Below are 25,964 nucleotides of genomic sequence, written 5' to 3' on the forward strand. Positions count from 1 at the left end.
TGCTAGCACTTAGCAAGATGACAGTAAGCACTCAAAAGTGCCCAGGCAGTTATACAGTGTTCCTACATCCTGCTATGTTAATATCAGCAATTTGACATGAATAAAATAGCTACAATGCTACTATTCGACAGTTAGCATGCTAGCACTTAGCACGATGATAGTAAGTACTCAAAAGTGCCCAGGGAGTTATACAGTGTTCTTACATCATGCCATGTTAATGTCGGCAATTTGACATGAATAAAATAGCTACAATGCTAATATGTTAGCATGCTAGCAAATTAGCAAGATGACACTGAGGACTCAAAAGTGTCCAGGGAGTTATACAGTGTCCTTACGCTACCATGTTAATATCAGCAATTTTACATGAATGAAATAGCTACAATGCTAATATGCTACAGTTAGCATGTTAGCACTTAGCAAGATGACAGTAAGTACTCAAAAGTGCCTAGTGTTCCATAATTGTGTGTAGTGTTACATAATTCAATGTTAATACGTGCGGTTTGACATGAGTAAAATAGCTAATATGCTAACAGTTACCATGATAGCACCTAGCAAGATGACACTAAGTACTCAAAAAGTGTCAAGAAAGTTATAGTTAAGTTATACGATGTTATTAAGTCACAACATGTTAATATCTGCAACTTGATATGAATTTAAAAAATGCTAATACGCTACATTTAGCATTACAATTATACATGACATATATACATATATAGTACATATACATACATTGTATTACAATAATCACAGCACAAGAATTTAAGATGAAAATAATAAATCAGCGCCTCACCACATGTCACGTGAGCTTTAGTAGCACACAAGGTAGTATTGATACACATAAACATATGTCGTCATGACACAATTGCAGCCATTTTGGTCCCAAAAGAGTAGCTATTTTTATCCATGAAAATAACACCCTGTCGCCACTCGGTGGCGCGTTTTCATTACATAAGAATGAAGCTCCATTGCGTCACGGTGAGCTGGTTTTCTCCGATACACCAGAGGGCGACAAACTCTGTCTTTATGGCTTTTCAAAATTACCTAGTGAGGGAAGGAGTCTCTTTTTCCCTTTTGTTGTTCGCGCCGCATTGCTAGCTGAATCATACGTCGACGTCGCTGCCATATTGGATGTGCCAAGCCCTCACGTGCTGCATGGAGTTGTACCTTCCGGCTTCCAAAAAAACACAAAAAAAACTTCCGGCTTCTAGTCTAAACCAGATCATAACATTAGCTTTAACAGGTAACAATGAAATAAGCACTTTCGGTTGTATTTTTCCACTGAATATATTTGTGTATGTGTATGTATGTATTATTCTGTGGAAAACAGTTTAAGCTGCTGTTGCTTACCGTCATTTACATTTCGGTTGTAACGGCACGTGACGTAGTAAATACCGCGAGTAAAGGAAGTGACGTAGCTATGTTGTCAATAAGTCAATAATGCCATTAAAACCTGTATAATTCGCTGAATAATTAGTAAACAATAAAATAAATTGAAGATTTAGATTTTAGAAATCCATTTTGAATAAAAGGGAGTCACAGTGAAATGAAACTGGTATATTATATTAGCATTAGCTTTAGTATTGTACTGTATATTACTTGTATACACGTATAAGTAAAGTCAGTTAGTTGGCTAACACCCATGGCTCCAATTGAGGGTGATCTAATCTTTGGGAATGATGCAACCATAAAGAATCACTCCAGTATGAGTGAAAAACCGGTAGGTTATGGATTATTATGGATTTAACAGATTCGGTGATATGGAATTAGAGTGGGAGCTTGGTGAACTTTCTTACCTGTAACTTCCTTGTTAGGGTCTCTGCTTTCCTATGTTAATTTAGCCTATTCAGCCTCCCAGGTGTGGACACCCCTGGACTGGTGGCCAGCCAATCACAGGGCACATATAGACAAACAACCATTCACACTCACATTCATACCTATGGACAATTTGGAGTGGCTAATTAACCTAGCATGTTTTTGGAATGTGGGAGGAAACCGGAGTCCTCGGAGAAAACCCACGCATGCACGGGGAGAACATGTAAACTCCACATGGAGATGGCCGAGGGTGGAATTGAACTTGCGCACTAACCACTTTCTATGCCGCATGTCCTCCAATGAACCGCTTTGCTCAGACACAATGCAGAATGGGAAACTTCAAAACTCATATTGGTACTTCATTGTATATTTTTAGGTACACCTTTGGAGTGTTAAGTTACTGTGTGATGAGTTTAGTGTTTTTTTGCAAGCATAAACATGGCTAAATAAACTAATAGACATAGACATGTTGTTTTCTATAATAGACATGTTTTTGGAATGTGGGAGGAAACTGGAGTACCCGGATGCGAAAACCCACGCATGCACGGCGAGAACATGCAAACTCCACATAGAGATGTCCGAGGGTGGAATTGAACTCGGGTCTCCTAGCTGTGAGGCCTGTGTGCTAACCACTTGACCGCCGTGCAGCCAGGGACAACAACATAAACATGCAAAATTAGGAGATTTCTAACAATATATTTTTTTCTATATTCCGAAATTGATATCCATTTAAACTTCCTTAAAATACATATAAAATATTGTTATAAGGGCATGCCCAGGTAGAAGCTGCACAAAACTCATTATGTGAAACTTTGGCATCGTTTAACACGAGAATACAACATTCCAACTACATTTATCAGTCAGTAAAAGCATAATAGGTCCCCTTTAAAAACTACGAAAATATTATATTTCTACTTTGCTGAAATGAACTTATCACAGTTCTGGAACCAATTACCTAAATGCGATCAACGATATTTGAGACAAATGGTGGTCACACCAAATACTGTTTTTTCAGTGCTGCGAGCCAATAAAAAAACAGCTACGGACAGCAAATGGTCCCCGGGCTGCACTTTGAACACCCCTAGGCTGGGTGTACTGGCGTATTAAAAATATGAAAAAGGGCGAAACATAGCAACAGCAAACACACGGTCGTCTCCATTTTAAGCAAGTGTTGAGTTCGAAGCTGTAGAAATGACTTAAATGATGACGTGTTTGCTTTTTTTTTGTGCTCATCTTAATAAAAGCCGAGTGGGGTCAAAGGTCTTTCAGTCAGCTGACCAGGAACCAGCGTGTCCAGCTCAGGCCACAGCTGGTCTCGGAGGCACGGCTTTTAAATGAATATGAATCAAGTGAGCCACCACACCTCCCGCGCCGCCATTGGTCCAGAAGACAGGAAGCTGCCGTCGGCCGGTGAAAGCCACTGCATCATTGTCCCTTCACCGGCAACAATGAGGCTGCATAACTAATGAGCCCCCCCCCCCCAGTCCGGGCTGAGGTGTCGTCCTCTCGGTATTCTCAGCGTGGCTTTGGACATGACCAGCAGCCTTCGACGGGGCCTGTCACTGGAGCAGGAAACCAAAAGAATAGAAATGCTATAACAAGAGAAGATATTTTGCTTAGCAACCAAAGAATACATAAACCATATTTGGATTACTTTTTTTTTTATATTTCTATATTTTTTTGCTTTTTTTTTTTGCAAAGAACTTTGAAGAAAACCAAAATGAAAGCCAGAATATTTCTCAGCAGCCTTCCTGCTTTGCTCTGTTTGGGTAAGTCCACTTTCTTCAACTTCTTTACTTAAGCGCTTCGGATGGGAAATGTGACTTTCACTCAAATATGGAATATTTTAGCTCCTGGATGGACATTCATGTTTCTTACTGAAGTTCCTCTTCCGTTCTTCACCTGTATTACAATTATTAAACGCTTATTAAACACATGATCATCACTAAATACGTACGGAGCCACCTCTTCCTGGGGTGTCCTGCACCCTATTAGGGTCATAAGTTAGTTTGACTATTTATTGTACATCCCATGTTTACACTTGCATAATTTAACATGCCTGAAAAGGAGAAGGAAGAAGCAGAGATCATTTCATCCTTAAACTTCTCTCTCTCTTTATGTTTTTGTTAGAAATTACTGATAGTTGTTCACTTCCTGTGTTTGACAAGGACCAACTTATCAATTTCTTATAAAATAAAATAAATTGTTAATATATAAATAATATAATAATTAAAATATGTATTAAATTGCATATTATTATATGTAAAATTAATATATTACTAGTGTAATATATATTATATAATAAAAATAGGTAATGATTAAAATATGTCTTAAATTGCATATCATTATATTTAACATTAATTATATGAGTAATGTAATATATATTATATAACTAAAATAGGTAATGATTAAAATATGTATTAAATTGTATATTATTATTATATTTAACATTAATTATATTAGTAATGTAATATATATTATATAACTAAAATAGGTAATGATTAAAATATGTATTCAATTGTATATTATTATTATATTTAACATTAATTATATTAGAAGTGTAATATATATATAACTAAAATAGATAATGATTAAAATATGTATTAAATTGTATATCATTATATTTAACATTAATTATATTAGAAGTGTAATATATATTATATAACTAAAATAGATGATTAAAATATGTATTAAATTGGATATTATTATTATATTTAACATTAATTATATTACTAGTGTAATATATATTAGATAACTAAAATAGGTCATGATTAAAATATGTATTAAATTTGATACTATTACTATATTTTACATTAATTATATTATGAATGTAATATATATTATATAACTAAAATAGGTCATGATTAAAATATGTATTAAATTTTATTATATTATTTTTTTGATGAAAGGAACTGTATGAATACCATAATATATATACAGATAAAAATATAAATGTAATAATGGAGGGGGGGGTGCAGACGGTGAGGGGTTCAAGTCAGTGACCTATGACCTGTGCAATAGGGGGTAGTAGGGTCGTGCGTTGTCCGGGCTGGCGGTGCAGCCTGTGAGGGGGCGTGGGGATGGGATGGGGTGGTGGGGGTGTCACCCCCGGACACAATAGGCTGCCCCCTTTTCTTCAGCGTTCAGTGACATGACCTTCGCACCCTCATCTCCATAAGACTGCCTCCAGCCTGTGCTCAGATTGAGACTTTATTAAGGAGGGTCCGGGGGTAATCCACCCCCTCCCACGCACCCTCCTATCAGTGTCCACGGCGGACACCCCCTGGTTTAATCCACGGCTGGGGTGGCCGGTGTCGATGTAACCCTAAATCCTGACATCTGTATCTGCAAAGAGCCAGGGTTTCAACCAAAGCAGACGTCCATTTTAATAATTATTTCGCCCCAAAAATGATATATGCTGTATGTATTGTTTATTACTTATTTATAAATGGAATATTTTCATAGTTACCAGTCCGGGGTGGACCCCGCCTCTTGCCTGAAGACAGCTGGGATAGGCTCCAGCACCCCCGCGACCCTAGTGAGGAAAAGCGGTAGAAAATGAGTGAATATTTTCATAGTTTCGACATTCTAAATACAGCTTTTAATATGATTAGAGCCCTCCAGACATGAAATAACACCCCTATAGTTACAGTTACATTCATATTACCCAATATAGTAGACATAATAAAGGAAAATAAGACAAGTGTGTGTTGTTATAACTGTGTTCCGGTGCGAGTGGAGCTGAGTTGGAGGTGCGGACAGGAAGTGATATCATAGTTTCAGGGTTGAGTTTTAGCTTGGTGTAGCGTAAGGCCACAACAGTCGTTGGGTTGTTAGGGATTATTTTGCTTGCTGTTAATGTGTTCCAGTGATCAAGTCTGGTGCTTGTGTGTTGTGTGTGAAGTTCAGGGGCAGGACTAGGGGGTGGCGGGTGGGAGGGGGTACTTGTGACTGGACACATTCTCCCTCCCCCATTGTGCACATCCATCCTCCCTGCTCCTGACTCTCTCATGACCCCTGAGGGGCTCGGGGTTACAGACACGGGGTCCTCGTGAGGGGGTTGCTGGGTTGCTGGACACCCCCTTCCCTTAAAAAAAAAAATCTCATTATTAGTCCTTCCCCAATATTGAAAAAGCTCCAATCTTCGACAGAACATATGATGTGTAATGGGCAGCACGGTGCTGAAGCGGTTCACATGTTGGCCTCACAGTCGGAAGATTGAGGGTTCGATTCTCAAATCATGCGTAGGGTATTTTTTTCTCCAGGTACTCAGGCTTCCTCCCATTTAATTTTATTTTCTAAATTATCAATAGGTGTCATGTCAACTAAATTCAGCTGGGGTAGGTTCCAGCTCACTCGTCAATTATGCTGCCGAGTTGCGTATCAACAGAGTGTGAGTTGTGGGAGAGATAAATACACAATAGTGTGTATTTGATCCAGTTTTGCAGATATATAATTAACGCGTCTAAGTGTATAACTCTATACAGTATGATTTTCCTCATAATACTTATTGTTTCTTTTTTGTTTCTTTTTTGTTTTGACTGCCAAATTTTTAATTTTTGCTGGATTTTTGGTACACTTTTTATGTTAAATTTTATGTATACAATGTACCGCAAGCCTAATATTTGTCCTTATTTATAAATGGAATTGCATAACAAACCCGTTTACCGCCTTCTAAATACACTTTCTAACATTATTAGAGCCCTGTAACATGAAGTAACACCCCTATAGTAACATTCACACTCCTATTACCGAATATTGTAGATTTAATACATACATAAAATCATACATAAAGTATATAACCGACTGTATGATCTTCTAAGTATGCTTGTTATGATTATTAGAGCCCTCTAGACACAAAATAACACCCCTATAGTCACATTTACACTCCTATTACCCTACATAGTAGACATAATGAGGAAAAATAAGACATAATAAAACATTGTTATTGTTTGTCTTTTTACTTCCTGTTTTGTACATTCCTGCGTCTTTGAATGCATCTTCTGAATGCCATTTTTACCTTGAAAATGGCTAATTTAGAGATTTTAAAAATTTTAAGATTTATTTTTTAAAAACTAATCATAGGTCGTATTCAAACACAAACAGCACGTTTGTGAAAAACCGTTTTAGAGTGAAGGCCGGAAATTTGAAACAGGAAGTGGCGAGAGGTTACTGTATAAGCAGGTTTTCTGCGTCTTTACGTACATATCATACCATAATAAATCAGAAATATTGTTGTTTAATATGTTGGAGTGACTAATATGTCAACTAAATGACAAAATACACTAATATAAGCTAATATATATTGTGTTGTGTCCTCACAACACGCGTCTGTATGCTGCTAGAACCCATGAAGAAAACTTTGCACACAAAGCTTGCTTTTCTTGCTATATGAAGCTTTCTTAAATAATATAAATAAGTGGCAACTGAAACATACAGAAAAAATGAAATAAAATTCCAATACTGCTCATGTTGTAGGCTAAACACACATCAGCTAACAGTTAGCTAACACACCAACTACAAATGCAAGCTAGCACTAGCATGAAGCTAGCGGACTTGAATAAACAAGTACAACTTTTTGAAATGGAAAATGCATCTATGTAAGTGCTTTACACAACAATATACTTACAAAGACGACAATTTCCCAAGAAACAAGCGTTTAGAGTAACTTTCGGCGTCTTTATGAGGTTTTTTCGTTTCGTTTCTGCCGTGAGATTAGCCTGCTTTTCACCGAGAGAAAACGACAAAGCTTGTCTATATATGAGAGCACTCACTCTCTAGTGACCCAAAACGATACTTTCTTGAGAAGATGTCTCACTCTGTAAACTTTTTTAACCTTAGCGTTTTTTAAACAATATTTATTAGAACTTTTAGCTATTTATTACTTTGATTTTAACTAACTTATGAAACGTATGAATTATTAAAGACATGACAGGCTTGTTTAGTCCAAAGATTGTAACTCTGTTACTTCATGGGGAAAATCGGAATATAAGAAACAAACAAAACAAAACTGTGATGCAGCTTCTTGTTTTTGTTTTTTTTAATATATATAAATGGGTTGGTTTAAATAATGTAGCGGCCCCCACATCCTTTCATTCTACGTTATGTGGCCCTTGGTGTAAAAAAAGTTTATACATCCCTGATTTATGCCAAAAAATCTGTAAAATCTGTTTAAATACTTAAATTTTTTGGGTAATATTAGGGCGTGATATACAGGCCGCAAAGTACAAAGTGGTGAGAGATGACTGTACTTTTTCAGCTCATCAGGACTGGCTGTCTATTGTCCATAGTATTCCCAAAATTCCCAGTTTTTGCTGACGTGTCATGAAATGAGCATCTGCCCCCACTTCTAATGAGAGATGTCCCATCCAGCAGATGCAGCAGGCAGGGGTGATTGTTTGAGGGGGGTGGGGTGGGGGGGTGGTTGGAATCGAGCGGTCAGCTGTGCCTGAATGAGCCGATATGGCCCGGGACACCCCCCGCCCCCACTCCACCCTGGTAATGAAATTGGGGGCTCCCAAGGGGTGACGTACGTTGCATTTTGTGACTCTCCCATGTGTTCCATTCTTAAGCATTTTCAAGGATAAAAATGTCTAAATACAAATATAAAGATCCACACGATGCTGGTCACTAGGTGTCGCTAACGTTACTGTATTGTTGGGTGAGACACACAAGCACCAGACTTGATTGCCACAACCACATTTACAGCAACATACTTATTTGTGTTTTAAATGTCTTATTATGTCTACAATATTGGGTAATAGGAGTGTGAATGTTACTATAGGGGTGTTATTTCATGTTACAGGGCTCTAATAATGTTAAAAAGTGTATTTTTTAGGTTTTCTATGCTACAAAAATATTCCATTTATAAATAAGGATTCGTACTTTGCAGAAATTCACTTATCATAGTCGGGTCTGGAAACAATTCCTGGACTAAGAATTCTCAAAGGGATCAAAGGGAATTTGTGTTGCGGAAAATTAGGAATTTTGGGAAAAAGTGTGGTGTAAAAGTTCAGAATGAGCTGTAGACTTTAATGTTGGAATAGTTTATGTTGGTTGAGAAATGTGGAACTTCCATTCCTTTTCAGTGGGAATGTTGTTGGGAAACATGAAGTATTGTGGAATATTTGGCTTGCGGTACATTGTATACATAAAATTTAACATAAAAAGTGTACCAAAAAAAACAGCAAAAAAGGAAAATTCAGCAGTAATTTTCCAATAATCTAGTCAAAACAAAAAAATAAACAATAAATATTACAAGGAAAAATTTATATTTTGTAGTGCTATGAAGATGAAATATTAAAGGACAAATATTAAGTCCTAATATTATGAGAAAAAAACAAAATAAATTTGCAAATAAAGCAAATAAAATTGTACATTTTGTAAAATGAAGTTGGGAAGTATGCCATACTATTATGAGAATAAAGTCCAAATATTATGGGAATAAAGTCATTTTTACGAGAGGAAAACCTACTAGAAATAAGTTGAATTAGTTGTGAAAAAACATACATTTTACATGAATAAAGTTAGAATATTAACACAAAAAAATTTGGGAAGTATGCCATACTGTTATGAGAATAAAGTCCAAATATTATGGGAATAAAGTCATATTTACGAGAGGAAAACCTACTAAAAAGAAGTTTAATTAGTTTTGAAAAAACTTACATTTTACATGAATAAAGTTAGAATATTAATAGAAAAAATTGTGTTTAACAAGAAAAAAAGTCGCAATTTTATGACAATAATATTATGAGAAAAAAATACATAATTTTAATAAGTTTAAATAAGTTTAAATAAGTTAAAAATTGTCGTAATATTATGAGAAAAAAACAGCAACTACAGTCATCCATTTTGAAAAATTTTGGGAAAAATGCTAAACATAAAAATGCTAAACATAAACATGCATGTTCATATGTCCATAGGTATGAATATGAGTGTGAATGGTTGTTTGTCTATATGTGCCCTGTGATTGGCTGGCCACCAGTCCAGGGTGTACCCCGCCTCTCGCCACAAGACAGCTGGGATAGGCTCCAGCATACCTGCGACCCTAATGCGGCATAGAAAATTGATTGATTGTTTTGACTGCCAAATTTTTAATTTTTGCTGGATTTTTGGTACACTTTTTATGTTAAATTTTATGTATACAATGTACCGCAAGCCTAATATTTGTCCTTATTTATAAATGGAATTGCATAACAAACCCGTTTACCGCCTTCTAAATACACTTTCTAACATTATTAGAGCCCTGTAACATGAAGTAACACCCCTATAGTAACATTCACACTCCTATTACCGAATATTGTAGATTTAATACATACATAAAATCATACATAAAGTATATAACCGACTGTATGATCTTCTAAGTATGCTTGTTATGATTATTAGAGCCCTCTAGACACAAAATAACACCCCTATAGTCACATTTACACTCCTATTACCCTACATAGTAGACATAATGAGGAAAAATAAGACATAATAAAACATTGTTATTGTTTGTCTTTTTACTTCCTGTTTTGTACATTCCTGTGTCTTTGAATGCATCTTCTGAATGCCATTTTTACCTTGAAAATGGCTAATTTAGAGATTTTTAAAACTTTAAGATTCATTTTTTAAAAACTAATCATAGGTCGTATTCAAACACAAACAGCATGTTTGTGAAAAACCATCTTAGAGTCAAGACCGGAAATTTGAAACAGGAAGTGGCGAGAGATTACTGTATAAGCAGGTTTTCTGAATCTTTACGTACATATCATACCATAATAAATCAGAAATAAGACAGCTGGGATAGGCTCCAGCATACCTGCGACCCTAATGCGGCATAGAAAATTCATATTTCTTGAAATATATATAACTTTTTTAGCATAGCTACACGTGTTATAAATAAATATAAATATCAAAGTTGCAAGTTGGTTGCTGACCATGTAGGTGGATTTAGGTCTGAGCTCTAGCCGGGTCGCCACAAATGATTGCGTATTTACTCTCCAATGAGTTTCTTTACTGCTCGATGGAACGACACCAGGCGCCCCGAAACCAATCCAGAGTCAAGTCGAGCCGTGGGTCGCTTTGTCTCGAATGTGGGAACCGATGGCCGACGACAATGGACGCATTTGGCCGGACAGACGCACGACTCCATCGTGACATTGATCGGCCATTGTTGGGGTTCAAGTGCAGCTGTGAAGGCGACGGCGGGGCCGTGGCGTTTTGCATATGAGGTCATTACCACGGCAAGACGTATACAAAAAATGGAGAAGACGAGGGGGGGGTCGTTGTCAAGGTCACAGCGAAGAGGTGACCAGGGTGCGATGGAGGAGATCTGGTGGCATGGGAAAGTCACCTCCGGGATGGATCTGAAAGGATGGGGAGGGGTGGAGGGGATGCATAAGAAGGGGCAGATGGTGCCCTTGGGTGCTTGATGGCTGACGGAGTTTTACAGAGGTGACCGGGGGCCGGGGGCTGGGTGCAAATAAGCATAGTCACAACATCATTGTCGCAGTTTCTATTCAGGCTCTCATAAACTTGACCCCGGCAGCCCCCCTCCGCTAGTGTTCTCCCGCTTGCCCTCCGGTATTGTTGTTGCCCTCCCCGCATGGGCGGCTCACTGGCATTCTGCCGCTATTGTTGCTCGTTTTCCTAAAAGTGATAAATGCGGCAAAACCAACTCATCAGTCAAAAAGGAAAAGTGGCCAGTGAAGTTTTTGGGGTCCGTTCTGAAGGAGGTCCGACTGTTTTATGAAGCATAAAACACTTTTTGTTGTTGTGTCCCGGCATAAATCTTTTTCCATGTTAAGAAGTTTGGATGACAGCTTTTTTTATTGACCGTGGTATCATTCCCAGGAATGCTGCATAATGTCTCTTTGGGAGACGGGGATAAAAGTATCTGCCTTACTTTTTCCTGTTGCATGATGGATTTGAATGTAAAACAATTGTGCACACAATCACTGTAAATTTCATTTATTTGCAAAGTGTACATAAAATGCATGTTTTGACAATGTCATAAATATGAATTTTTACCACATTTTTTATGGTGTCAATTTGCATATACGCTAGAACAGGGGTTCCTAAACTTTATCAACTCAGGGCCTACTTGAAAATGTAAAAAATATCTGCGGCCCAACTTTGTCCTATAAACAGTACATAGATGAAATGTTGCGTTCTCAGACCACCAATAATAATGATAATAATGATAAAAAAAATAATAAAAATTATGTAATAATAATAATAATAATAATAATAATAATAATAATATTTTTATTATTTTGTTTTAATATATTATTTTATTTAATATATTATTATATAATATTATTATTTTAATAATAATAATAACAATAATAATAATAATATATTTTATTATTTTGTTTTAATATTTTATTTAATTTAATATATTATTATATAATAGTATTATTTTTATAATAATAATAACAACAACAACAATAACAATAATTGTTATTATAATTATTATAATAATAATTATATATTATTAATTATAATAATAATTATTAATATAATAATACTCCATAATATTAGGACTTAATATTTGTCCTTTAATATTTCATCTTTATAGCACAATTTTTTTTTCCTTGTAATATTTATTGTTTATTATTTATCTTCTTCTTATTATTATATAATAATAATAATCATTATTATTATTGTTGTTATTAATATTATTTACAAAATTAGAATTACTAAGCAGAATTACTGTTGCAACAACACATCATCAGTAGGGTAAAACTAACCTCTCTCATGACTAATAATAATAACGGGTCCATAATAATAAATAATAAATAATAAATAATAAATAATAAATAATAAATAATAAATAATAAATAATAAATAATAAATAATAAATAATAAATAATAAATAATAAATAATAAATAATAAATAATAAATAATAAATAATAAATAATAAATAATAAATAATAAATTGATTGTATGGATTGTATGCCCGTCAATCAAATGACACCAAAGAAGTCACAACTGTCATAACCCGAGCAGAAAAGAGTTTTAACTTCCTGTCTTTCTCCCTCCCAGGCGTGTGTTTGGCCTCAGAGCTGTCCTTCCTGCGGGAGCCTCGAGATGTGATTGCAGTGAGGGACCGCCCGCTCATGCTGGACTGCACGGTGCAGGGCGAGGAACCCGTCCAGATCACGTGGCGTAAAAACGGGGTGCCTATAACCCCCAGTCCACGGGTTCAGGTGCTGGCCAACGGCACCCTGTTGATCCAAAGCTTCCAGAAACGCAAAGAGGGCAGCGACGCTGATATGGGAGAGTACGACTGCGCCGCACAAAATCGCTACGGCTTGCTGGTCAGCCGCAAGGCCAAAGTCCTGCTAGCATGTAAGTGTCACTGGAAATCCCCGACCCATATTCCACCCTTTAACTAAGACGCCAAAATCCAATAAATAGCAAACTTACATTAGCAGAGGCCTCTTGTCGCCAAAATAAGTCGTCCTGGCATGTGAGTCTTCCCACTTTCTAAGCACACAAAGGCAGATTATATAGTATTTCTCATTATTCTAATAGAGGTTTGAACCTGCCGATATGCTGTACGGCAGGGGTCTCAAACACGCGGCCCGTGGGCCAAATGTGGCACGCAGGACACTAGTTTGAGGCCCCTCTCCTTGATATGAAAGTTTAATGAACCAAGATGTGATTTTTGTGAGTATTGTGAAAATTATGAGAAGCAAACGAAAAAATTTGGTTTGCAGAAAATATTATGTTATTACAATTATGGAGAAAAAGTTACATTTAGGAGAAGAAAGTTAAAATAGTTGGAAAATCTGGAAAAAAATTTTTTTACAATAATAAAGTAAAACTATAGTGGTTCTAATATTGCTCCCTGACTATATTACGGTTAACAACAATTCATAAGTGATCACTGTTTCGTGGTTAACTACGGGCAATAATTCAGTGTGGAAGTGGTACATTATTGCCTGCTTATTTTTGTCCCTCGGTTCCCTACCCATTTGTACGTTTAGGATAAATAAATTGGAAACTAACTCGTTAGCTCGGTATATAGAATTGCTATGTTTAAAGCGCCTCAAACGTCTCAAACACGCGGCCCGCGGGCCAAATGTGGCCCGCAGGACACTAGTTTGAGGCTCCCCGCCTTGATATGAAAGTTTAATGTTTGATATGGATGCTGTATGGTATCATGTACCCAGAAAAAATGATTACGTTTGATTAATGTTCATGTTAAAGGTTAAATAACTGTTAATAGTTATCCTCCCTATCCATGTGGAAGTGGTAAGTTTTTGGCTTTTTTTTAAGTTTAAAGGAAATAACTTGGAGGCTACCGTTTAGGTCGCTAGATCTCTAGTTTGCGAGTTAGCATGTGTCTCAAGACCCTGCAGTTGCGCAATAAAAAAAAAAGTATAAATGTGACTATAGTCGTGTTTTGTCATGTTTACAGGGCTCTAATAATGCTTTGTTCATTTTAATCTGAAAAAAAATAATTTGTCTACCCGCCAACTATATGTGGTTTCTTAAGTTTTTATTATTTGCAGTTTTATTATTATTATAATATTTTTTTTTATTTATTACTGATTGATTTATTTTCTTAATTCTTGATTTGTTTATTTATTTTTCATCTTATTTTGTGCAGAAAAATAAAAAGTAAGATATTTGAGAACAGTGGAATGTTTTATCAGAACTTTTATTGTAGAAAATTGGAACCAAAGCAAAGTTTTTTAATTTTTTTGTTTTTAATAAATGCGTTTTTTTGGGTTTTTTTTTTTTTGGAAAACCTGATGTGACCCAGTCTTACCCAGACCCTCGCTCCAGTGGCCCCCAAGTAAATTGAGTTTGAGACCCCTGCTGTACGGCAACAGCGTTCCCAAATGAGCTTTTATTTTATTTAACTACACCACTTTGGGTCCTAGCAATAAACGCAAGAGTTTACATGAAATCTAACAGTCTTGTTTTAACTCAATTAAGGGAGTCTCCATGGTGATGCTTTCTAATTGGCTGCCTCTCGTATCCATTACAGCCATCACGTTACTGGGAAGGAAGCCCCGTATGGGAGTGGGTGTCAGCAAAGTGGAAACATTATACAGTCATCCCTCGTTTATGGTTAATTGCTTCCACACCCGACTGTGACTAATGAATTTTTGCTACAATATTTATATTTGAACAAAAAACGTTAACATTTTTCATCTTTCAACTTACATAAAAGCAGAGGTTTGATTGTTTCTATGTTTGCTTCTCTAGCTCTTCCCAAGTTTCACACCCACCCAATGTCCATGACGGTGGATGAGGGAGGGGTCGCACGATTCCAGTGTCAGATCAATGGGATACCTGAAGCTAACATCACCTGGGAGAGAGACAGAGTTCCACTGAGCACCAATGATAACAGGTAATTACACTCAGGACAACCACACAGTGCATCAGAATTCATTCAGATTATTAAGGAAGTAATGGTAATGGTAATGGTAATGGTAATGGTTTTATTTCATTTGAACATGCATCAGATTACAATTGAATGCATCCCATAATCAGTTCACAGTTCCACATGTCCAAAAGGAGTAGGAAGAAGCAAAGCTTATTAAATCCTACCCCTCCATCTGGTACTTTTACAATCAGTAACTGTTACATTTGTTCACTTCCTGCTTTCATAATATAGTTGAAGTTTTTTTTTTTTTTTTTTTACATTTTATTTTTACTATTTTTATTTATTTTTATTTGTACCCCAGTTTCCTCCCACATTCTAAAAACATGCTATGTTAATTGGTAATGGTAATGGTTAAATTTCATTTGAACATGCATCAAATTACAATTGAATTTCCACATGTCCGAAAGGAGTAGGAAGAAGCAAAGCTTATTAAATCCTACCCCTCCATCTGGTACTTTTACAATCAGTAACTGTTACATTTGTTCACTTCCTGCTTTCCTAATATAATTGAAGTTATTTTTTATTTATTTTTTTACTTTATTTTATTATAATTTTATTATATTAAATTATATTATTATATTAAATTATGTTAAATATACTATAGTAAATATATTATATTAAATTAAATATTAAAAAAAAATATATTTTTAATTTTATTTATTTATTTTTTCTTTTGTCACATACTTTATTTATTATTTTTAACATTGTCCTAGCATAAACGTAGTTCTTCCCTGGGATCATATTTCTCCTCTCTTGTAGAGAAGTATTGGAAGACATTTTTAGCTAATTGGTTATTTTTAGCCTTATGCATTATTTTAGCTACTATATCAGCAAGTTGAAGTATTTGTGATTTTAGAAATAAGGAGTTAGTATGTTCTCTGAATTATCCTTGCTGACCTTTTTTTGCAGTACATTTAGCGAGTGAAGATTGCTTTTATCGTTATTAGCCCATATTTCCACACAATAAGTATGTAACTCTCTTAACAGGCATTCTCATATACGTACAAATACTGTAATACATTTTCCCGCCTCTCCACATCCAGGTACACGCTCCTGCCCATGGGCATCCTTCAGGTGACGGGTGCGAGGCAGGAGGATGCTGGCGTCTTTCGCTGTGTCGCCAGCAACATTGCAAACACACGTTACAGTCACGAGGCCTTGCTAAACATCAGCGGTACGTGGAACAAAATATTATATTTTCGTATAATATTTGTTTACATTGAATACAACCAAGCTGCACTGTGATGGAGTGGTTAGCGTGCAGGCCTCGCAGCTAGGAGACCCAAGTTCAATTCCACCCTCAGCCATCTCTGTGTGGAGTTTGCATGTTCTCCCTGTGCATGCATGGGTTTTCTCCGGGTACTCCGGTTTCCTCCCGCATTCCAAAAACATGCTAGGTTAATTAGCCACTCCAAATTGTCCATAGGTATGAATGTGAGTGTGAATGGTTGTTTGTCTATATGTGCCCTGTGATTGGCTGATGACCAGTCCGGGGTGTACCACGCCTCTCGCCCAAAGACAGCTGGGATAGGCTCCAGCACCCCCGTGACCCTTGTGAGGATAAGCGGTAGAAAATGAATGAATGAATGAATATTTTTGCTGCCAGCGCACAGGGCACACAGCTAGGAGACCCGAGTTCGATTCCACCCTCTGTGTGTATTTTACATGTTTTCCCCGTGCATGCGTGGGTTTTCTCCGGGTACTCCGGTTTCCTCCCACATTCCAAAAAACATGCTAGGTTAATTAGCGACTCCAAATTGTCCATAGGTATGAATGTGAGTGTGAATGGTTGTTTGTCTATATGTGCCCTGTGATTGGCTGATGACCCCGCCTCTCGCCCCAAGACAGCTGGGATAGGCTCCAGCACCCCCCCCCGCGACCCTTGTGAGGAAAAAGTGGTAGAAAATGAATGATAAATGAAAAATAAATGAATACAACTAAGCTGCACTGTGGTGGAGTGGTTAGCGTGCATGACTCTGATGATCAAGACTCGAGTTTCACTGATTGACAGCCTGATGTAGACTCAGCTATCACTGACTCACTGGTGCAACAAGTTTATGGGCCCACAATGTGTGACGGGTATCTTGAGTACCCGATCAAGTACCCGATTCAGTGATTCAGATTCTCTTCCACACAGCCTGTTGACCAATGATGTCATTGGAGAAAGTAAACATGGACTTAAACATAGAAGAGTGAAAAATAGAGAGATCAGTCTGACAGTTTTAGGCAGTTTTAAGTACTACAAGTAAAAATCCAATAGTACTACTAATAATACTACACTTCTGCCATCGCAGGTGGAGCTCCCAGAACTTACAAGGAACCTGTCATCCTGTCCGGACCCCAGAATCTAACATTAACCGTGCATCAGACGGCCATCTTGGAGTGCATCGCCACAGGAAACCCAAGGCCGATTGTTTCCTGGAGCAGACTAGGTACCACCAGGAAGTGAACGCATAACAGGAAGTCATGGTACACTCATCTTTTACTAAACCTCCGTTTGTTTTTCTTCTCATTAAGACGGCCGCTCCATCGGAGTGGAAGGCATCCAGGTTCTTGGAACGGGGAACCTGATGATCTCAGATGTTTCTCTGCAGCACTCTGGTGTGTACGTGTGCGCTGCCAACCGACCTGGAACCAGGATGAGGCGTACGGCGCTCGGAAGGCTGGTGGTGCAAGGTTAGTGCACGTCACGCTATACTGCTACATGATGTTACGTTTGGTGGCCTTTTTAATTAATTAATTACAATCACTTATGCAATATTATATTATATTATAGCACACAGGCCCCACAGCTAGGAGACCCAAGTGATAAATTAATAAAAAAATGTCGGTTTAGGTTTTTTTTAAATGTCCGCTTTTGACATACAACTGCATTTTTTTGGAAACCGAATTTGATCCTGAAGTAGAGACTGTACAGTAGCTTTAGCATTTTAGCATTTTAGCATTTTAGCATTTTAGCATTTTAGCATTTTAGCATTTTAGCATTTTAGCGTTATGAGGTCGGGAAATGTGCCATAATAAAGTCATATTTTACGAAAGGAAAACCTACTCGAAAGAAGTTGAATTAGCTGGGAAAAAAACATACATTTTACAAGAATAAAGTTAGAATATTAACAGAAAAAAATTGTGCTTGACAAAAAAAGTCACATTTTTATGAGAATATAATTTAAGTTTTTTTAAAATTTTAATTTTAATTTTAATTTTAATTTTAATTTTAATTTTAATTTTAATTTTAATTTTAATTTTAATTTTAATTTTTGTCACGTACCGAAGTACGAGGTGATATGATATAGTATAAGAAAAAAATACATAATTTTAGTATATATTTAGTATATATATAATTAATATTATGAGAATTATTATATTTTATTATATTTAATACATATTATTATTTTAATATATAATATATTATTATTTTATTATATATAATTATAATATTATGAGGAAAAAAAACAGCAAATACAGTCATCCATTTTGAAAATTAGTTGGGAAAAGGATATTAGCAACCCCGCTTTCGGTATGCACACTCTATAATGCTACATATCCTACATATATAATATATAATGCTACATAATGCTCATAATACTCATATAATGCTATAATGCTACACAGACAAGTGCTTTTGCTATCCTATCCCAGCTGTCTTCGGGCGAGAGGCGGGGTACACCCTGGACTTGGTGGTCAGCCAATCACAGGGCACATATAGACAAACAACCATTCACACTCACATTCATACCTATGGACAATTTGGAGTGGCTAATTAACCTAGCATGTTTTTGGAAGGTGGGAGGAAACCGGAATACCCGGAGAAAACCCTCACATGCACGGGGAGAACATGCAAACTCCACACAGAGATGCCCCGAGGGTGGAATTGAACCCTGGTCTCCTAGCTAGCTGTGCTGCCCACTTGGAAAATTTGTATTTTAGTATTAGTATTTTAGTGTCAGTATAAAGTATTAGTATTGTTTATACACCTTTTGAGTGTTAAGTTGCAGTGTGATGAATCGAGTGCTCGACCACCGTGCAGCCTGAATGAAAAACTGCAATGCTGAAAACAAAGCTGCTTAGAAAACAAAACATAAACTAGAAAATACAACAATAAAGACACAACTGTCATGCAGAACAACACAATGTACATGTGTATGTTGTGTATGTGTGTGTGTGTGTGTGTGTGTGTGTGTGTACCTGACCAAGCGCACTTGCAGTAGCAGTGAGGGAAGGGAAGAAGAGAGATCAATAGTAAAGCGTCACCCTTTCTTCTCACCTTTGCCCCTGACTTAGTGGGGGCGGTTGCTAGTAGTGGAGACCCATGACACACACACACACACACACACACAAACACACACACAAACACACAATTACATATTTCTTGTCCCAACTTCACATAATTACAAACATTTTAATACAACAACAACAACAACAAAAAACTAAATAAATGTGCACAATTCTCACAATACGCTCCTCTGATGGGGTGCCCGTGTCCGCCCAATGGGGGTGGACCATCCTGACGTGTCCTCATCCATCACCCCGCACATGTCCATCGCCTCAGCCCGCTCATATTTCTCATTAGCTGCGTTGTAATTGGCTGTCCTGAGGCCAGCTCATTAGCGGCCGGTGGCTGTTAGAGGGCAGGACAAGGGGACTCCACACCACATATTCATATTCATTCATATCAGTGCCTCTCTTAAACGGAAATCATAAACTTCATGATGATGATGCCTGTATTAGAATACCATAAAGATATTTTTAAATCATGGTTGAATGTGGCCTGTTATTACTCAAAATCTGCATATTTAAGCACATTTTGTGTATTTCTTCTGCATCAATGTGTTGATATAGTTCATATTCAAAGAGCTAAAATAATACATAAGGCTAAAAACAACCAATTAGCTAAAAATTAAATTTAAAATTAAAATATATCACTATATATATATATCACTATATTGACATTTACTATGGTACCCTTTATGTCATTGGATGCTCATATCACCTCGTACTTCAGTGACAAAAATTTGTGATAAAAATAAAAATAAAAATAAAAATAAAAATAAAAATAAAAATAAAAATAAAAATAAAAATAAAAATAAAAATAAAAATAAAAATAAAAATAAAAATAAAAATAAAAATTAAAATTAAAAAAAACTTAAATTGTATTAGGAAAGCAGGAAGTGAACAAATGTAACAGTTACTGATTATAAAAGTACCAGATGGAGGGGTAGGATTTAATAAGCTTTGCTTCTTCCTACTCCTTTTGGACATGTGGAACTGGGAACTGATTATGGGATGCATTCAATTTTGATCTGACGCATGTTCAAATGAAATTAAACCATTACCATTACCATCAATGAAACATATTCAAGTATAACAATAGCTAAATGAAGTTAAATACAAATATAAAGCCTTTGGAAGACGCATTCAAAGATATGGGGGGGATACAGTATCTATGTTACCATATAATGTATAAAGTTACTGTAATGTTGGGTGAGACACACAAGCACCAGACTTGATCTGCAGCACAATAGCATTGAATAATATCACAACAGGCACAATAATCTCATTGTACATCTTGTATAATGACAATAAAGGCCATTTCATTCTAATAATCCGTAATAAAAACACGTGCTACGGTTGATAAAATGCACCCCCGAATCCATGACGTCACTTCCTGTTCTGCTGTCACGATCACCGGAACACATTTACAGCAACACACATGAAAATTTGTTTTATTTTTGTATTATATATCTTATTTTGTCTACTATACAAGTTAATATGAGTGTAAAGGTGACTATAGGGGTGTTACTTAATGTCTAGGGGCTCTAATAATGTTAAAAAATATATTTAGAAGGTCATAAACTGTTTTTTTAATGCTCTAACTAAAAGAATATTTGGATTTCTAAATAAGAAAGCCTACTTTGAGGAAAGTCACTATGGGGGTTTGGGTATTGAACCAATTAATATATATATCATGTATAAAATAAGCATTTATTGTTGTCATTTTTACATCCTTTGTTATTTTTATGGCATGAATCCATTTTGGGATCATACCTCCCTGACGGGATCGATCAATACCCCCCACCCCCGCCAATGTGATTGGCAGGACCTCTGGTGTAGAAAAGAGAGTTCATCTCTAATATATTCATGAATGTATTGATCCGCGTTGTCCCTTATTGGTTTATGGGGAACAAAGAGCTTTGGACGTCGCTTAACATGTCCGCCACAATGCTGCTTCCTGACTGTGGAAATTGAGTTAGGAAGTTCAGATGTTTTGAACCGCATTAAAGCTGGTTGAGTGGTCGGGAAAATGCACACGCAGATGTCAAAGTGGTTTCACTTGTCGGGCTGAAAGGCGACCCATCGGTGGTGAGGAGGAAATGAGTGAAGGGAACACCAAAATGGTGGTAAAAATCATAAAAATATATTCAGTTAAGTACAGTCATCCCTCGTTTACTACTGTGAACTGCTTGTTAGAGCCCTCTAGACATTAAATAACACCCCTATAGTCACCTTTATATATATATATTTTTTATGCATTTTGAGAAATGGATTAGCCTGCGACACATTCTAAATATATAATGAACGACCTTCTCAATACATTTTTTAACATTATTAGAGCCCTCTAGACATGAAATAACACCCCTATAGTCACCTTTATACATGTATATATATATATATATATAGAATGCATTTTGAGAAATGGAAGTGATGTTGTCAATTCAGAGTTGTGTTTCAGCTGAAATACGGTCCATGTACGGTAGCAGTGTCCAAACTGTGGACCGGGGGCCATTTGAGGACCCCAGTTGTTTTTTTATTAGCCTGCGACACATTCTAAATATATAATGAACGACCTTCTCAATACACTTTTTAACATTATTAGAGCCCTCTAGACATGAAATAACACCCCTATAGTCACCTTTATATATATATTGAGTGCATGCAGAGAAATGGAAGATGATGTTGTTGATTCATAGTTGTGTTTCAGCTGAAATACGGCCCATGTACGGTAGGGGTGTCCAAACTGTGGACCGGGGGCCATTTGAGGGCCCCAGCTGTTTTTTTTTTTATTGGCAGGCGACACATTCTAAATATATTATGAACGATAAAGAACAAGAGCAAAATGGAAAAAACAATCAAATAAAAATGTTAAGTGAAAGAAGTCATTTTTACAACAGTAAGCTTGTAATATTATGAGAAAAAAATAATGACATTTTTATTAGTATAGAGGTGAAATATTAAATTAAAAAGTCATAATATTATGAGAAACAAATGGAACAAAATTAAATTGTCATTTTTGGGCAAATTGGATTGAGGAAAATAATTATAATATAATAGAAATAAAATCAAAATATTATTCTGAAAGAAATAAAGAAGAAAGTTGAATATACATGCATGTAAAATAAAATAAAAACTATAAAACTGCAGGAAAAAAGAGCACAGAGTGAAGATGATATCAAAAATATGTAGGGATGTCCCTACATAATTATCGGTATCAAGAATTATCGGCTCGATATCAGTATAAAAATGTGACATTGGTTGATATTAGTAGCAGATTTTTATGTCTTAAGTCTTATGGAAAATTAGGAGGAAATTGAAATATTTTTTTCTTTCCATTTTCATATTTGGTGCATCATGTAAATTCTATGGACTTTGTTTTGGCTGTTAGTATTTGCTATGACTGCTAATCCAGGTGTAGTTGGGTTGGTTTTGCTGGTGTGGGAAAGGCTGGAAAGACACAGCAGATGCTCCGTGAGTGGAGACACAATTTTTTTCCAGCAGCTGGAGTCAAGTTCAGGGATGTTCTTACCTAAACTTCCACTCACTCGGCCCATCTGCGTGCTAGCGTGTCCACCACGGCCACGGTCAGGAAGACAAAGGACGGAGACAAAAGCAAGGATAGCGAGATGGTCAATACAGGGCGAGAAAGGGAAGGGGCGTGACCGATGACCTGTGACCTGTCATCCTAACCCCGACAGGAGGACGTGAAGAGGGGGGGTATGAGTGTGAAAAGTATGGAGCTGAGCAAAGGAGGTGTGATGTCATTGTTAATTATTATGGAGGGCTAGAAGATGGATAGGATCCCACAAAGGGGGGGTGGAAGTGTGACCCGGGGGTCACCACATTAGAAGGAAGCACAAAAGATGGCCAATTTATAAAACCGTGTTTAGAAAAAAAAAGAAAAAAGAAAGCCCTTCCCTCCCCCTTTACACCCCCCCTTTTTTGGTTTTGTCCCCTTCATAAAAGATATGCAGATCTTTTATGATGCTAACACTTCACTTCCCCTAAACGATACCAACACCATCTTTGCACTCATACGCATCATCTGCACCATAAATACACCAAGTATATACTCCCTCCCTCCTTTATCACTGTTAATAAGTGAATAGAGTGAAGTGATAAGTGAATTTCCACAAAGCCCTTATTAAAAAATGGAATAACCTGTTTACGACTTTCTAAATAAACTTATTAGAGCCCTCTACACATTAAATAACACCACTATGTCCATCTCTATACTCCTATTATCCAATATAGTAGATATAATAAAACATAAATAATACTCATAATCAAAGTTAGGCATTTTTCAATTGACGTGATTCCTTGTTTTGTTTCAATTCCGGTTCCTAACAATTACCATCATAAAAAGTTTGCATGGTTGCAATGAGGGAATTTCTTGGATGAAATTTTTCCATGTTTATGTTTTGATTACCATGGATTTCTCCCAGAGCTATTAATAACCAGTATATGAGTATCACACCAGTCTCTATATTGTATTATATTGAAAAAGCTTATGAAAAATGAATTAATTGTTTATGTGTTGGGGGGTGTCTTATGATTCAGAATAGAGAATAAAAATAAGTGTAACATTTTAGTAGTTAAAACAAACTCTCTTCAACGTAATAGTAATTTATTGACGGTCCCTAGTATGTGAGCGGGAACTAGCAACTAGCAACGTGAAATTAAATGGCGGAAGGTTTAACATCAACGTCATTTATTTGTTCTGCTCATCTGATTGGTTGGGAAAATCATCAGTACCTGGTGAATCCGGAAGTGTTTAGTCCTTTTTTGCATGGTTTTAGCCAAGCTAGCTGTCGAAAACTATCCATTGTTGAACGCGAACGCTTCCTGACGCTTCTTCTTCGTTGGTGCCATTTTTGGCGGGCGATGCGGGCTGGCCAATCACCGAACATCGAACCCGGAATTGATTGTTTACAGTATATACAGCAGGCACGTGCAAGGGGCGGGCTAAAGCGCCTTATTTAGGATACTTACACTGCACTTAGTTACAAATAAAAGTAGAAGAAGATATGTTTTTGAATTAATAAAGGGAAAAAAGTTATTTAATTTCATACATGTAAAGAGAAATGAAAAGCGTTCAACTCAACCGTGTTGCTTCCTCCTCAGCCCCTCCGGAGTTCCTGCAGTGGCCGCAGTCTGTCTCCAAACCAGCAGGGGGCAGCGCCGTGTTCACTTGCGTGGCCCAGGGTGTCCCCGAGCCTCATCTTATATGGCTGAAGAACGGCAAGGTTTTAATGCCCGGACATAACATCAAATTGACCAACAACAACAGGTAGATGACACAATTGGATGTTTTTTCTATAATTTACTACTTTATTATTATTATTATTATGCTGCTTCTCAGCATTGACTACATTAATGTAGACTCATGACGGCAGTTAGCATGTTAGCATCTATGGTAGTATCAGTCATTGACATACATGGTATCATTAGCTACACCAGGGAGGGCCACACAGTGAAAAATTATAGGATGTAACTTTACCATTTCGATATTTAGTAAAGTAACATATGTAGATATGCTAAGGACTTACAGTATACATATTAAAAAAAAAAACAGCAGGTCAGCTTTGTCATGTGTAGCATGTGAAACAGACTATTAGCAATATTAGCTTGTTGTTGTTGTTTTTTTTGCACTTGCCAAATATGACAAATTTCTACTTACATATTCGGTGTACATTTTGCTTCTCATAATATTATGACATAGGAAAATACCATAGTACATACATATGCCACTAAAATGACATTATTTTAGGTTTTATTCTCATCAAATGACAGCTCTTTCCCTCCAATTTCTGGATGTTTTTATTTTAAAAAAATGTACAACTGTTTGTAAATTTTGTTCTCATAATTATGACTTTATTGCCATTATACTTTGACTTTGTTTTCATCATGTTAGAACTTTTTCCCCAACCTAATTAAAAATATATATTACTCTAATCTTTGTTTGTTTCTCATAATATTACAACTTTATTTTCTTAATGTTTAAACATAATGGCCCTAAAAAATTTTCCTCATAATATTATGATTTTTTAACTTTGATATTTTAGCTCTATGCTACTAAAATTACATTCTTTTTCTTCAAAAAATTTAAACTTTTTTTTGTTTGTTTGTCATATTGATACTTAAATTCTTTATGTAAAATTCTTTATGTCCATGTTTTGGCTTTATCCTTTTTCTTTAATATTTCAGCTAAATGCTAGTAAAATGATGTAATTTTTTCTCATAAAATTGCAACATTCTTGTTCTTGTTAAATTCCACTTTTTTTCTCTTAATATTTGGACTTTATTCTTGTAAAAATCCTGATGATTGTTTTCATTTTTGTTTTATTTTGTTTTTTTCTTGTTAAATAATATTTTTTAGAATGTGCTACAGGCTCATAAAAATGCATCCTAGCTCGCTAAAGGCCCCCGGGCCACACTTTGGACATCATCACTGAGTTAGAAAATGTGCATGTTGTGATCCGCTTTGTGTTT

The 25,964-nt window shown here is 36.2% G+C and overlaps 1 protein-coding gene and 1 long non-coding RNA gene across 2 annotated transcripts in view; one reads left to right on the forward strand and one right to left on the reverse strand.

Moving 5' to 3' along the window:
* Positions 1 to 1,434: 1,434 nt before the first annotated feature.
* LOC131102186 (uncharacterized) lies at positions 1,435 to 7,565 on the reverse strand. Its single transcript, XR_009119408.1, has 3 exons — positions 7,442 to 7,565; positions 5,282 to 5,347; positions 1,435 to 3,374 (listed from the first exon to the last, which is right to left on the reverse strand). It is a non-coding gene; the product is annotated as an uncharacterized LOC131102186 (long non-coding RNA).
* Positions 3,533 to 25,964, forward strand: part of si:ch211-57n23.4 (immunoglobulin superfamily DCC subclass member 3) — a 32,194-nt gene continuing 9,762 nt past the window's right edge. The window contains exons 1-7 of the mRNA XM_058047688.1: positions 3,533 to 3,581; positions 12,842 to 13,147; positions 15,020 to 15,164; positions 16,244 to 16,374; positions 17,495 to 17,632; positions 17,718 to 17,876; positions 24,597 to 24,762. Of these exons, the coding sequence (XP_057903671.1) occupies positions 3,533 to 3,581; positions 12,842 to 13,147; positions 15,020 to 15,164; positions 16,244 to 16,374; positions 17,495 to 17,632; positions 17,718 to 17,876; positions 24,597 to 24,762 (1,094 nt within the window). The remainder of the gene's footprint in view (positions 3,582 to 12,841; positions 13,148 to 15,019; positions 15,165 to 16,243; positions 16,375 to 17,494; positions 17,633 to 17,717; positions 17,877 to 24,596; positions 24,763 to 25,964) is intronic.

Source organism: Doryrhamphus excisus, chromosome 14 (assembly GCF_030265055.1).
Source record: "Doryrhamphus excisus isolate RoL2022-K1 chromosome 14, RoL_Dexc_1.0, whole genome shotgun sequence".
Taxonomy (NCBI): domain Eukaryota; kingdom Metazoa; phylum Chordata; class Actinopteri; order Syngnathiformes; family Syngnathidae; genus Doryrhamphus; species Doryrhamphus excisus.